This window comes from Tyto alba, unplaced genomic scaffold (assembly GCF_018691265.1).
Source record: "Tyto alba isolate M040663 unplaced genomic scaffold, T.alba_DEE_v4.0 Super-Scaffold_20, whole genome shotgun sequence".
In the NCBI taxonomy this organism is placed as follows: Eukaryota; Metazoa; Chordata; class Aves; order Strigiformes; family Tytonidae; genus Tyto; species Tyto alba.
Window position 1 is genome coordinate 9646290 of NW_024881283.1, and position 15791 is coordinate 9662080.

Consider the following 15791-nt stretch of genomic DNA (forward strand, 5'->3'; position numbering starts at 1 on the left):
CCATGCAATGAAATAAAGATGTTCATTCCCATTATCATGCTTGAACAAGTTATGTAAACATTAATTTTATAAAATACTCTGGAAATTTACAGTGTAGCCCCAAAAAGTTATAACAGTTTTGTCAAGTCTTGTGACATTACTGGAAGTCTCATGGTGTTTGAGGTTATTCTGAATGTTTGAGCCTTTGGAGTTGTGATTACATGAAAATATAGGTTTCATTAAACCAAACAAACAACTCCACACACACACACATACACTCTCTAAACTGAAGCCTGAAAATGTGAAGCCAGTGCACTGTAATGCCTCAGAAACAAGAGGTCAAAAAGAAAAAGCAAGTTTGCCATTCTTAAGGTCTTAATTCATAAGACAACCTCATCTTTTAAGGTCTTCCTCCTGACTTCTGAATACTTGAATTTCTCAACATTGTTACTAATTGTTTAAGTAATTTATAAATATTTATATTCTAAGAGGGCTACTGCCTCTTTTTTCTCTACTTTCTGCTTTCCTAGAAAATCCCGTTCAGAAATATGTGCATTTTCAGTGTTCAGATGATCTGCACATGTACAGCACATCTGTGCCTTTACACACATGCTTTTGGGAAATCTGTGTGCGCACAGTGGCCTTTTATGCACAACAACCCCATGTCCTGCCATCTCCTCAGGGCACTAGTGGATGTGTCTGAGGGAACCTCGACATGTGGCAGACCTATATTTAGACTACATTAAAATTTCTGGCTATTCAAAAAACAATACCAATATAAATATGAAGTCATATTAACATCTTTTATTGTTACTATATTTTGTGTCCATTAAAAGTATTAAAATATCCATTCATCTGTAGCTAAGCATAAAAGTACTTTTTGAATAATTATTAGAATTCATACCCAGCTCACACTTTACATATAACATCTTTTGTCATTAAAAAAATCTCAATTTTAAAAGAAATTTGAAAAAATAACTCATCAGCTATAATTATTTTATACTTGATGATGAGGATTAATGTATAAGTGAAAAGCACTATTCATAGCTTATTACATTAATTATTTCACTGTCCTTGGAATGTAGTCATTTCTAAAAAGACACTTGACAGGATTTCCTAAATGAATCCCAATATTATGTATCTAGCATTTTAGGCCAGATGAAGGACAGTGTTTATATAATGATCACTTCATTCACCATTGAAATGCAGCTGCTGCTTAATACCACCCTTTAATTGTGCAAATCAGATAAAGCTAGGAAGCGGAGATTTCTCTTTTAGACAAAGTTTTAATTAGCAGTTAGATTATTTAAGTAGTAAGGAGAAAGGGACACATTGTGCTTATCAACTGATTGTGGGTGCTGGTAATGTTTGACATTGTTCACAATAAAAAAGGCAACGATCTGTATCTTACACATAGTTTCAAATTTTTTCTTAATAGGCCTATGTCTGGCTAACGTTCCAAGTGTCTTAATTACTAGAAAGCATGAAAATGACTGGCAACATTACAAAGATTTAAATATTTAGGTTTTAACCTTGAAAGGTTACACTGATTTTTGCAATCGTATTTCAGGTATTTCAGGTTAAACAGATATGCAAATCTTCATGGGATTAAGTCCTCAGAGTCTGTAGAAACAACCTTTATATGAACTTTTGATCAACACCAGATGAGGAAAAATGTGGTCAAATATAAACCATCCACTCCAACATTAAAAACATGGCTGTTTTACAGTTGTACCAACAAATGTTAAATTAACTACAAAATTACATAATGGTTCATTCATGAGTGATACAGCAGAGGCACAACAAACAAAAACCAGATCAGTCTATATTCTCAGGCTGATTCCAATAAAGGAAACAAACCAAATGTCCTGCAAATACTCCATGCTGTCTTCAAAACCACTGTGCAGTAGATTCAGCACAGGAAGGAAATGCTTCTAGACTCCACACACAAAATTGAAAGTGAACAGACTTGGGCTGAAAGGTACGTTAAAACTTTTAATTGTTTTGGGTTTGGAATGCAATTACTTTGTTAAATTATGGTTTGTACTGTGTCGAGCATCCAGTGGAATAAACAAATACATACCCTCTCCAATAGGAAGGCCATGAGTCCAACGTGTCACCTTCTGGAGTGTTCCTGAAGGGCAGCCACAACAATCCTGGTCAACCCAGCACCGCTGGATCCATCCCACAGGGCAGCCTCACCACTGGTGCCGGGTATGAGATGGGGTGTCCTGGGGGGGCGAGCGGGACGCAGGGGAGCACTGTGTGAGCTCGCGCGGCGGAGGCGTCGTGCTGTGAGGCACTGGGGCAGGAGCACCGCGTCAAGGCCAAATGCGCCAGAGAGCCTTGGGCTGGCAAGGTGAGGCGAGGTGAGGAGTGGAGAAGAGGAGGAGAGGTGAGGAGGTGAGAAGTGAGGAGGAGAGGTGAGGAGGTGAGGTGAGGAGGTGAGGTGAGGAGGTGAGGAGGTGAGGTGAGGAGGTGAGGAGGTGAGGAGGAGAGGTGAGGAGGTGAGGAGGAGAGGTGAGGAGGTGAGGAGGAGAGGTGAGGAGAGGTGAGGAGGTGAGGTGAGGAGGTGAGGAGGAGAGGTGAGGAGGTGAGGTGAGGAGGTGAGGAGAGGAGGAGAGGTGAGGAGGAGAGGTGAGGAGGTGAGGAGGAGAAGTGAGGAGGAGAGGTGAGGAGGTGAGGTGAGGAGGTGAGGAGGAGAGGTGAGGAGGAGGTGAGGTGAGGTGAGAAGTCGAGGCGCAGCCGGCCCGCAGTGCCACAGTGCGTCATGGCTGCCCGTCACCACCACAGCCAGGGCCTGGCAGCCATGCCACGAGGTCACGGGCCCTGTGGCCACCATGGGGCCAGTCGAGGCCTGCCGGGGGCCCGACACGCCTAGTGAGGGAGCCTCGCACCTCCTGCCCCGAGCCCGCCATGGGGTGCCCGAGCCGGGGCCGCCCCCCGGCCCCCCCCGGCGCTCTGGGGGAGCCACCCAGCCAGGCCCTGAGGAGTCCTCACTGCGCCTGCGCGGAGGGGCGGGGGGGGGGTGGCCGAGCCGGGAGGCGGGGACGCGCGGTCGTGCGCAGGCGCGCGGCGCAGGCGCGCTGGGGCCCCCCGCGCTGGGCTTGTCGTTGCAGCTTTAAGAGGGCTCGCGGCCTGGCGGGTCCGACCCCCCCCCCGCCGCCCTGAGGGAGCCGCCGGGCCCCCGCGCCAGCCTCCTCCCGCCGCAGCACGGCGCGGGGCCGGTCCCGGCACCCCGCAGACCCTCCCCCCGGCGCCCCCCGAAGGGGGGGGGGGGGTACGGCTGAGAGGGAGTGACCCCCCCCCGGCCCCTCGCCCCGGGCAGGGACAGCTGAGGGGGGGCGCAACATGGCGGAGGCCAAGGAGGAGGGGCCCGGCCCCCGCGCCAGGGTGAGTGGGGGGGTGCGAGGGGAGGTCAGAGGGGAGGGGTCAGGGGGCGGGCGCAGGGCGGGTGGGGGCCAGGGCCGGGCATCGCCGGGGCGCAGCGTGCGCGGTGCGGCGGCTGCCGCCGCTGTCCAGGGCCCTGACAGACGCTCCCGCCGCACCGGGGGGCCGGCAGCCTCCCCCGGCGCCGAGCGGCCCGAGCCCGGCGTGGCGGGGGCCCCTCCAGCCCCCGGCTCCAGGCCGGCGAGCAGTGCCGTCGCCTCTGGCCTTTGAGCCACGCCGCCTCTCGAGGTTTCTGTAGTTCTTTCTTGAGAGAGTGTCCAGGCATCGTTTTCGGAAGCGTCTTGGTATCACTGAAATAATAAAGCTGTCTAGGAGCCATCATCACCGCCTGTCTCCTTGTTTAAAACACAACGTCCTTGCCCCTCTTTTAAAATTTATTTCAGTTGTCCGTGTCAAGCCATGGTGAGTCAAGATGGCAGTTCCATCCAGTACTTAGGTACTCAGGCTGTAACCATTGTGTGAGTGCCATTAGCCATGCTAATCCTGAGACTTGGTCCTTTATTGTCACAGTTTGGTCTGTAAGTACACTGGGCATACTCATCTACTTGAAGAAACATTTTGTCTTTTACACAAATGGAAGGTTCTTTGTGGCCCATGCCATGCAGCCTGAGACGTGACTGTGGAAGAATAACTTTTTAAGCAGTGCTCTAAATAACCTTGCAACAAGTCAAACTCTCATTCCTGCATGCGTGTAACTTTTGATTGAAAGCTTTCTGATAGGAATGAGGTTAAGTCACATTTGTAGTTGTGTGGAAGAGTGCATAATCCACTACAAGACTTTGAGCTGCCCAGTTCCTTTTTCCCAAAGATGAAGAAGTTTTCCCATTCTCCAGCCTTGAGAAAGACAAGAACACTACCTCAAGTTTTCCATTGCTATATGTGAAAGAAGTTTAATTTGCTGAATTTATTCCAGGGAACATGAAATGTGTGATTGCGGTGAAACTAATTGTTGGTAAATGGAACAGTTGACGTTTCAGGGTCTAACTGGAGGAGTTGCACAGACATTTGTCTACTCTGCAGTTATGGAAATGAACATAATCACTGAATTGTCTCAGACCTGTGTCTTTCAGACGCTTCCTCTTATTTATGAACAAACTCAAAAGAATTTTGTGGAATGGCTCACAGACATTACATAAATGTGTAAGTCTTGGAGGGATCAAGGTTTTCGCTATCTACAAGAAGTTTGAAGGGAAGTGGCTGCATGTAGGACAACAGCTTAAGAAACCTTAAATTAAACTTCATTCCCAGTATTTGAAATGTTGGTGGACATAAGGAAGTACTTTTACACAATGAAGACAGTCAAGCATCGGAACAGGTTGCTTAGAGATTTTGTGCAGTCTCTGTCCTGGTGTCTAGTGGTTTCTTCTCATGCTCATTGCCTCAATATGCTCAATTTATCTGTTGATTTACCTGGTATTACCAGCGGAAAAAAAGAAGATTGCCTTTTTTCTTCTCGTCTGCCAATAACCCACTAAGGAATAACAAAAAAGTATCGTCAAGTTAGTATCATCTTCACTGGTCTCAGGAAAGATAATTTCTCTATCAGTTGGCTAATTATCCACTAGGTGATAAATCCAGAATTCTCCATCAATTACTGTTCCACATGTCTCTGTACATTATGGGAAGCCTCCCATGCTGTTGGCGTTGACAATATTCTCCACTCCTGCAGAAGCAGAGAACTTGTTTGGTAAAATTTAGAGATGATTCAGGGAAGTGGAGTTGCCCCAGGCAAGTAAGTAAGGCAAGAGGAAACACAATTTGCTAGTCTAATTTGAAGGAAAATACTTTTCTCATCCCAAGTCTGACAGGGAGGTTAATCTTAATTGTGTTAGAAAGGCTCCTGTGAGATTTTAAAAATAAATTGCAGCACCAATGGGCTGCATTCTATCAGTTTGTAACATTCAGAGTCTGAGAGATGAATTTCCTCATGTCTCTTCCCCGTCCCAAAACCAGTTCATGCACCAAGATGTTCTTGAGGAACATGGGGAGAAGTGAATCCCTCCTTGCTGCTCGTATGACTGATGGAACCCTTGAAGAATTAATTAGCATATTGTAAATACAGCACACATATCTTCCATTAAAGCCATAAATAATGAGATCTTGGAAGACCTGCATATCCCATTTCTCTTGCCCATAGTGGTTCAGTTCCCATGCTACAGGAGGTCATGATGATGGACTCTTCCAAATCCTGTGCCTAAGGAATAGTGAGCAGTTCTTATAAAAAATTATTTTGCTTCATATGGAAAAAATAAAGACTAATTTAAAAATTCTTCAGAGAGGAACTTAGCAAGTGCTGGTTTATTAAGAATTGTTATTTTCAGTATTAAAATATTTCACCAATATTATTATTCCAGAAGCAGATATACTGAAACTGGTGTTTTGCAAACCCCATTGATAAGCAGTTGCCATCTTTTAGCTGAATCAATGATAATGAGCAACAAACTAAGAAAGTTTTTGCCAGTGTAAGGCTGACATAGAAGTTAGTCTAATTTTGACTTTTAATAGTATCTGGAAAGTTTTTGTGGATAAATTGTTTTAGACAAGGTTAATTTCTGCCCAAAACCAAAACTGTTGTATTTTTCTAAGGAAAATATAACAACATATTTGACTTTTCACACTTATTTAAGAACATCTAGATTAACTTCAAAAGTGCCTGCTTGTATGTTTTTTTTATTTCTTTATAAAAATATTTGAGGCAGTTCACTTTTAATTTGTATATAATATCATTGAACAGTTTATACTTTGAATAGAATGATCATTTATTTATGACTATACTCTGTCAACCCATTGAACTAGACAGGACAGTTTGGGCTGTACAGTGTGAACTACTGAAATTTGACACTTGAGTTCTTGGAAATTAATTTGGTGTGAATAGGTGAACACCTGGGTGTCTACATCAGTAAAACAGCTGTTTGCAAAAGATTTTTAATTTTGCATGGCTTTAAAAATTGAAGGAGGTGATATAATTTAGAAAGTTTTGCTACTGAACTACTCTTGACTGGTACAAAGACAATGAAAACATTTCTCCAGAAAGGTTTAGGCACTTCTCAAAGGATGCTTTGATGTCATAATCTTTGAATTCGTCTTCTAAAAATAAGCATAAGGGATCTCAATCATTTACATTAGGACTTTTCACACTGTATAAAATACAGAAAAGTTAAGTAAACTCTTTATGCCCACTTCAAGGTCCCTCGCATGGTTAGGATAGCGGAAATTAATTCTGAAATCATTCCCAATGTTCTTGAAGAGGTTATCTCAATTTTTGTCTCATTTAATGGGGATTCTATCCCATTCCTTGCAGACATTCCAATTCATGTTGGCCTTTCTCTCAACAAGTCTTGTAGCAAGTTTTATGCCGTGAGTTTTCTTCAAGGTGTTCTGTCAATGACTGACTGTTCAGATGATTTCCATCATCCATTTTATAAGTGTCATAACAGCATAAAAGCAGTACTCTTGTACTTCACTCCTGCTTTTGCTTGTAACATTTATTCTCTGTGATCATCTAAACTCTTCAAAATAAGGCTCCTCCAGCAGAGAATATTTCATCAAGGGCATGTTAGCAGAATCGTGTGTGCTCTCAGTGTCTATCATCTTAGCCTGTGTTCTGCCTTATGTTCTTTAATAGAAAAGAATTGTGTGTCCGCAGGGGCAAAAGAGGGAGATGGGTAGAGTACACCCGCAAGGTTGAGGTTTTTAATTAGTTGTCCAGTGGAGACATAAAAAAGAGAGTGAGCAAGAGTCAACCTGGGAAAATAACTTGAGGATAAAATGAACTCTGTTATTGGAAAGGTCCAGCGGAGTGTGTCATGAATGCTGTAGGTGTGAGGCTGTGATAAACTAATCCTTGCACGTTGGTGATCCCAGGAGCAGTTACTTTATTTCTGGAAGCTCATACCAGACTGAAGCAAAAGCCACATGACAGTTTGAGAGAGATTGAAATCTGCTATCACGAGCTGCTCTTGAACCTTATCAGGAAAAGGAAGACCGATTTAAATGTCGAGCAGGCTGCAGGTTGGTGCTACCCTCATGACTTAGAGTAGATGACCTGTGTTGCCATACTCTTTTCCTTTGACTCTCTGGAAGTGCTACTCAGAAATTTCAAGGGAAATAAAAGGGTTAAAAGACTGCAACTTTGCTTTATCAAGCTGGTACTGATCTAAAAATTGCATGATATATTCTGTCCTTTCTGTAAATACTGATTGGAAAATGATGGTAATGTATTTAGTTTTGGTTACCATATTTTGCTATATGCTTTAGATATATCTCTTTAATTTTAGAAGTAGCTTGAAGTAGCTTCCATATACATTAAATAGTTTTAAGGTATGTTGTATCTAATACCTTTGAAGTTTTAAGTAAAAAACGCATGATAATCAATTATCATTATAACCAAAATTTATTACATCAGATTTTTTGTAACAAAAACAAAACTTACATTTTATGTCTGGTCCATTTCCCTTTTGATAGCTGGTCCAGATCCAGAAAAGTATATGAAGTCTTCTAAGAGCTTGGAGAATTTTAGCATCAAAAATCTGAGTCTTCCAATTGAAATCTTTATGCTATAAGATGTACCCACAAATTAGTTATCAGTCTGGTCCCACCCAGGTTCTCTGGATTCTGTTTCTGCCATTGGTGTAAGAGATGGGAATCTCTGAAAAATCATATGCGCAGTCCCAGGGCAGGATGAATTGCTGCTGTAGGAGTTTCTGAATTTCCATGGGAAAGAGAGGAAACCTGAATCACTAGCCTAAGAAACTAATGTTTAGTTGTCTAAATTTGGGTGAGAAGAACCTGAGGCACAATTAGCACAACTGTATAGAGTTATTCCTACAGGAGAAATTTTGGAGTACTTGCTTTCTTTTATTATTTTTTCATATACCTTATTTGTGTAGTTTTTTGAATGTTGATATTTGTTGAAACAGTGTAAAAAGTAAGTGGAAAGATTTAATTTTTATTAAATGGTGCTATTTGCTCAAGAAAGCTTTTATGAAATACAGTTTAGTTAATGCAGACAATTAACAGGTCTTTATTATGTTTAATATTGCCTGGTAGGAGTTACAGTGCTCTGTGAAAAAAGTACACTTCTTCTGTGTCTTTTGGCAGAATTTCTGCTCTCTCAAAACCTACTAAATTGATTGGTTAAATGTGTTTTAAGAAAGTTTCATTGAGGGGAGAATGCCTCTATAAGGCAAGCTTCACCTCCGTCACTTATTTGCAGGCAGAAGTATCAAGCAGATGCGGGTCAGTATTTTTTACTATCTTGCTGTGGTAGTTGTTCATGTTCTTGCAGGCGTTTTGTGCAGACAGTCTTGTTTGTTCATGTAGCAGGGCAGTTTCGAGCGCTCCATGAAGCAATCACAGAAGCTTTGCTGAGAGCTCTGATCACACAGTACTAGTGTTTTTTCTGCCTGTTTTTACAGGTGTTCAGGCATTTCATTCTGAAGAGCCTTGGATACTTGTAATAATATTCACAAAGAGGGTGGAACATCCAACTAAGCTGCCTATTCTAAGAACCACTTCATAGGAAAAGAAAACGTGGAAGCCTACCAGGGCAACAGCTACAAATGGGACTGGAATTGTAGCCACCTGATAGAGAGAAATACCAGTTTTTATAGGAACAGGAGAGGGGAAGATCATAGTACAGGAAGGTGGAAGAGAAGTGGAACAGGCAAAAAGGAAGCCTGAGTTAGGAAGGTACTTTGAAGAATAAAGTAGATTGCACGACTGCTTTTTTTCTCTTTAAGGGCAGAAATACTGAAATAGAACTGAATATACATACAGGCTCTCCAGTTTTCAGCACCAATTGTTGTTGTTGGCACCGAACTCTTACAAGAAGGGAAAAGACTTGCAGTACCTAATGGTAGATGAGATGATTCACCAGTGTGGGCCTATTAACATATAAACCATTCTGTGAAGGAGGACTGATAATCCCTGCTGTGTTTATCAACAAGCAGAAGGTGCTACATTTGTAAATTTTCCTGATTTGCATGCAAAGCCATCTTGTAGGCTTCTTATTTGAGGACAAATTATAAAGAAAAGCAGACGACTTATGTTTTATACGTTTTACTTTCTTTAAGGATTAATTTACAAAGGTTTTCTTTGTTTGTTTGTTTTTTCCTATTAGTAACATAACTTGTATCAAGCAATTACTAATATGGTTAATTATCCTCTTGGGGGAGACATTGAGTAGAGAGATCTTTCCAAGGTTATCCTACTGGTCCTCCACCCCAGATTGTTACCCTCATTGCTTCTTAGTTGTATTTTATGGACTGGCTTTCCCTTAAAAGACACAGTGATGGCTCTCTCTTAATGAGTTACTGAGCTTCTGAGTTAAGTGGAATTAAGTGGACTGCATGCTTTGCAGAATGTAATCTCTAAATAGCTATATTTGTGAAAGCTTTGGCCAAAGCTGTTTGTAATCTGGAAAGTGCTGTCTTTCTTGTGGGATGCTAAAATACATAACTGAACTGAAATATTTGATTTGGAATAATTGCTTGCTGAGTATTACAGCAGAAACGTAACACTGTTATATGGACACTGCTCTGATTTTGGTGATTTTTACATCCATGTAACTTCAGTTTAGTTTTTCTGATTTACACGGTGAGAAATTGGAGTTTTCCTAATTCCAGCTCACAGATTTAGTGTAACCAAAATCCCAGCATTAACGGTTGTTTGTAGTGTTTTAACCAGCAATAGGAAAGTTCAGTGAGTAGCCAGGGGTGAGGTTTTGAGGGGAGAAGTTCTTTGTTTTTAAAAGAAAGCCCTTATTGTGGATGTCTTGGTTTGTTTGCTTGATGTGTGTTTTGTGTCTGCGTGTGCTGCTTAATTTGCAAAGCCCACACGTCTAGCAGGCTTCAGATCAGCACATCAAACTGGTGTCTGCAAAAACTATTGCAAGGTGAAGTCTTCTTCCTTTGTGGAGCTGCTTCCTTCTCAAATCCATGTTTTTGTGGGTGGATGGGAGAAGGACTCAGGTCACCCTCTGTTTTTTGTAGGTATAGATTAAAACCACCATCCATTCAAAAAAAGTAAGGCATGCTGTAACTTTCTGTGTGTTTGAAAGACTCATCTAGTTGGCCCCATATAGGTTGGTAACAGTGTACAGCTTGTGTGTGTGTGTGTGTTTGGTGGATATGGAAACCATAGGTCAACAGGGGCTTTGTTTGGAATTGGCCTGTGAATATTCAGAAAACTCAGGAATGTCAGAAAAAGCTGGGGACAGAAAGGGGCGAAATGCTCCCCATGATTTCTGATGAATCATTCGGAATTCTGAAAACGCACAAATGAATTGGTAGCAGTACGTGCCTAAGTCTTCTTTTCTGATACTTAAAAGTTGAAGATGCATAAGCAAGTAAGACGCAAGGTAAAACCATGTTTCTTGAAGAGAAAGATGGGGAGCCACGAGAAATAGAAAAACACCTACCTTTGACTTTTTACATGTGTAGACAATTGCTTGGGATTTGCCTTTAAAAATACCCATCATGGTATCCTTTTAATTAACCCCAGACTGGATTAAAAATAATCTTTTGAAGTTTTGAACGTGGCCCAGATGCCCAGGGAAGCCCGAAGGCCACACCTCACAAAACCTGCCAAGCCCATGCCCTCCCTCTCCCCCACGCTGGGATCTGAACCCTTTCTCCCTACGCAGAGCTGCGTGGCCCCCCCCCGCCCGCGCCCGGCAGGGGTTCCCGGGGGGCCGGGGTGGGTGCTGGGGTGGGGGCCGGGGTGGGCGGTGGGCCGGTGCGGGGCGGCTAGGGGGCTCTGCAGGCCCGGCACCGTGCGCCGAGCTCTATGGCTCGCCTGACCCCGCCGGGTTCTCTTCCTGCCGCAGCGGTTCTTTTCCTGTAGCAGGTATCTGCAGCAGGCTGGCTCTTTGTTACCCTCTGCTCTTCCCTCCCTAGGTGCTCCGAAGGTATGAATCGATAGGTCTGTCTGCGTTTCGGTGGGAAGCAGCTCTGGGAGAGACCCGCGGCTTAATTCTGTTTGTGCTGCAGAGTTTTCCCGTAGCAGAGGTGCAGCGCGGTTGGCTGGCTGCCTGGCATCCCTTCCAGGGATGTCATGTGTAAAAGGTCAGGGGATGCTTCCTGAGCTCACTGCACCTGGTTCAAGAATAGCAATTACAATTTAAATAATTACCTTTTTTTTTTTTTTTTTTTTAAACAATGGTGTCTTCCTTATCAGTTTAATGAATTTTGAAGTGAGAGGGTATGCTGTGTATGTAGGGACAAGGAAACTGCAGACGAGAAAGTGAGAATCATCTCTGAATATTTTTAATTGCAGTTTTCTTAACATCTGTTTCCTTTCCACAGTTTGCTTATGGATGCAGTAGAACCTAGGCTCAAACTTCAAAACACTTGCTAGAAAGATGTGCCTCTGTATGTGAAGTTGTTATGTTGTTTTGTTTATTTTTTCAAATAAATTATCTATTTTGCATACAAAACAAGGTTGTAGCCATAGGCAGCTTCTCTCTTTATATTGCACAAAAATAATCTATTAATTGTTTGATTTACAGATCCTGTGGCAACTTTGAATGCCGTTAAAGTACTGAACAGGTTTTTGGTTCTTTCAAATTGGCACATTGTATTAAAGTGTAAACAGTGTCCTTCTGTCACTCACTCCAAGCAAAGACAGGCTAGTGCTGAGGATGTAACACTGTTCCCCTAGAGTCTAATATAGGATTATATAAAAATAGTGTCGTACCTACTGGGATTTTTTTTTTATAATACTGTCTTTATGTAAAGAGTAGTTAATTTCAAGCAAAACATGTTGCTTCTGGGAATACCTCATTGTTTTGTCACCATTTCTATATTCTTGTTTCCTTTATTTATTTATTTATTACAACCTGAGTAGGCAGAGCATTGCTTTATGTACAATGCTAGCTAATGAGACAGAATCACTAAGAAAGATATATCCTAAAAAAATTAATTTTGCTAATATCAAACTGAAACTGTTCTGTCTTAAACTGTTAGGGATTGCTCACTACCTAAAAGCATGAAGTATCATTAGGTTATTCTCTGGCAAAATATTAGCCGAAGTGATTAAATTAAAGTGTTTTAAAATATGATATTCTTGAGTTTTGTTTTACAACTGCAAGTGTGTTTTGAGGACTGCATTGAGGAGTTGAAACCTAGAGTATTTTAACAGACTTTCTGTTCCTGGTACTTTCCATTCTGTATTATCTAGGACTTAATCTGGGATATGAGGTGCCTGTTCTTAGATCTGTTAAAAATGACCCATAGGAAATGCTGAATCGTTTTCATGTTTGCCTTTAGAGTACTTTTGTTCCACTAATTACCAAATCTTTAAAAATCTGAGCAGAAGAAATAAAGGGCATTAAGAGTGATGATGGCTAATCAAAGAAGTATAAGGACTGGTGAGAGAGGGAATTGCCTTGCAGAAATGTAATAGAATAATACAGAAATAGTAAGCTGAGCATTATTACTTACATTTCTGTGTAATACAAGACCATAATCCAGTGAAAACCAACTAACATGACTGATTAAGGTGATATATTTTAATGTAACTATTGATACACAAATTTTCCTGCTAAGATGGCAATACACAAGATTGTAATAGGATTGAGGAAGGGAATAGCAGTGTATATAATTGAGAGAATACCCCATGCTAATTCAGAAAAAAGTGTATGAGCCCTCATTTCAGTGCATAGTCCAGTTATAGACTGTTACAGAATGAGTAATTTATTGGGGATATATAAATATGTTTATGTGCATGTAGATATATATGTATCCACACACACAAGCTTCTCTTTTTTGGATTTACACCATGTGGCAGTTCTGATACGGTTCATCAGAAACTAGATGGTGGTTTATATAAGACTGCTCGTATTATCAGGTGCTGAAGGTCACGTTTTATAAATATTTCCAATGGAAGCTGTTGACCACAGACACAGATCTTCCTCTGTACCCTAAAATCTTTTAAAGAAAGAAAATATTCAAGATGATCTCTTATTTTGATAGCCTCACAAAAGAAAGAATAAAGAGGTTTTTTTTCCTAGGATGACCTTGTGATTGGGAACTGTCTTGGATTCCTTCCAGGTAGATTGTAAATGTTTTCCAACTTGTCCAAAATATTTACGATAGTCCCTAATGTGCTGTTTTATTTGAATGAAACAGTTAGAGATTTCCCGACTGCAAAATGTAGTATTTTCCTAATAACAGCATTTCTGTCACCTATTATTAAAAGATTTATTATCTCCAGAGGAGGAGGAATACCTAGGGTTTGGATGTGTAAGGTAACCAGGATTGTGGTAGAACCTAGAATACTTTCCCACTGGTACTCTGGATCTCAAAAGAGTTAAAGAACTACTTTGATATAAACCTACTTCGAGAAAAGGATGATCTAATACATCATCTCAGCTGAAAACTTCTCTCACCCTACCAGCAAATTGAGACTTTTTTTGAGAAGAAAGAGCATTACTGACAGGAAGCAAGAAAAGGATCAAGGAAGGTCAGCATAGAGAAAAGGACCTAGACTCTCAGCTTTGCCTCTCAAGCCTTCATATTCTGATATTATTATCAAATGGCAACAAGTTCCTTTTTCTGTTCTTCTATAAAAACAGTACAGCACCACTATTCATGTCCTTAGCACTAGGTATATCCAATATTCATGGGGATTTATTTTACACTAGTGTAAACTTAGTTGACTACAAGTGGACTTCTAGTTCAACATTAAACTTGCATCCCTGGAGACACTCCTAGGATCATTATAGCAGTAACAGAACTCAGGCCTTGCAAACTTTCCTGGAAGGTGTTTCCTTACTCTTTTTTCCTCTAGATAATTATAATGAATAGACTTGCATCAGCCCTGTGGAAAACTATAACTTCTTTTTTTTTTTTTTCTTTTGGTTCTGTATTTCACTTTTCCAGCCTCAACTGTCTGCTCAGGGAAGCTGGAAAGTTTTGATGCAGTATCAAATTGTCTTGATATCCACAGTGCTGGACAGGTCCTCACTATTCCATGTGTTGTCAAATTAAGCTGAAGGAGCTGACTTGTCTCTGTAGACTTGCAAGTGATATTGGAAAGAGACTGACATACTTTTTGTCATCAGACAAACCCTGGGATAATATGCTGTCATCCTTTCCTGGAGCTGGATGCTACTAAACTGATAGTTCCCATCGCAGTCCTGCGGACTATCGGATTTATCATCTAAGTGACTTGAGTTAAATGAAATTAGAGATCATCCCTTTGCTGTCAAATCCCATTACTTTCCTTAAGATGGCTTAAGAATTGAAGTGTGAGCAGGATCTACCAGAAAAGAAAGGATAGAGCTGGAGTTGTAGAGAAAGGAGGGATGACTTAAATGAATTGCTGTTATCTTCTGGGCAGAAAGGAGGGATGCTAATGAGTTGGACATTCAAAAGTAAACTTTAATTACGCTGAGTGCACATACTTCTTCAGACAGCATTCAAGCATGCCATCAACTTTAACATCTGTCAGAGAATGTTTAATGTGAACAGATGTTTTGTGCAGCACTCAGAGTCATCATCTGGTTCTTCCTTGGTTACGCTCACACTGACACGCATTGTCTCATTACTGTTAGGAAGTTAAGCATGACATGTCACTGTTCCTGGAAAGGGGACATTCCCTGTTAGAGAGATTAAACCTTTAGATCTGTGCGGCCTGCATCAATGAAAGCTGTATATTGCTGCTATATTTCCATTTATAACATTCAGAAGAGATTAAGGCTCACAGAGTGTCAAAGAGGGCAGAATCTTGAGCTGGTACAAATACCTCATGTAGAAGTGAAAATTTTGACATTCTCTTCCCTTCTTTTCCCTTCCCTCTCTCCTCCACCTTCTCTGAGAAGCAACACTAATTCTAAATTTTCATTGTGTGCTTTTTCTATGTACTTCTGAACTTGTTAGGGTAAATGTGACTTCTCAGTGATGTAAGTCTAAATTCATAGAACTTTGCTTGGGGCAAGACAGGAAGGAGGAGGAATTACAATCCTTCTTGTTGGTTTTGGTTTTGATTGGATACTTTTTAGCAAAGTACATGGCAGCTGACCAAGATAATGATATAGTGCTTTCCTTTTTACAGTTTGAAGATAAATCTGATGCGGTATTTGATATTACAGAAAAATGTAAGTATTTTTATTTATTTATATAAGGCCATAGTTTCACAGAACATTTCTCAGAAGTGTCATTGCTGCTGAAAAAGTCTATCTTGTCCTTCTCTTTGCTACTCATTCCCTTCCTGCACTGCATTCTCCAGAAGTGTTACAAATTAGATGAACTGGAGTTAATGTTTTTTCTTTCTTTGGTTAGTTTTACTCTGTTTAGTTTCTGCTTCACTGTGTGGTGAGTGTGACAGAACTGTTTCTTATGTCAGCAGTGTTTTATCAG

General features: G+C 41.2%; 1 protein-coding gene across 5 annotated transcripts in view; it reads left to right on the forward strand.

Moving 5' to 3' along the window:
- Positions 1–3051: 3051 nt before the first annotated feature.
- The window catches only part of ZMYM4 (zinc finger MYM-type containing 4), a 43437-nt gene continuing 30697 nt past the window's right edge, over positions 3052–15791 (forward strand). For 4 of the 5 annotated variants that reach the window (XM_032988964.2, XM_032988968.2, XM_032988969.2 and 1 more), the window contains exons 1-2: positions 3052–3372; positions 15487–15529. In XM_032988964.2, the coding sequence (XP_032844855.2) occupies positions 3331–3372; positions 15487–15529 (85 nt within the window). In that variant the 5' untranslated portion in view covers positions 3052–3330. The remainder of the gene's footprint in view (positions 3373–15486; positions 15530–15791) is intronic. The other variant, XM_032988966.2, reaches the window with a different exon arrangement.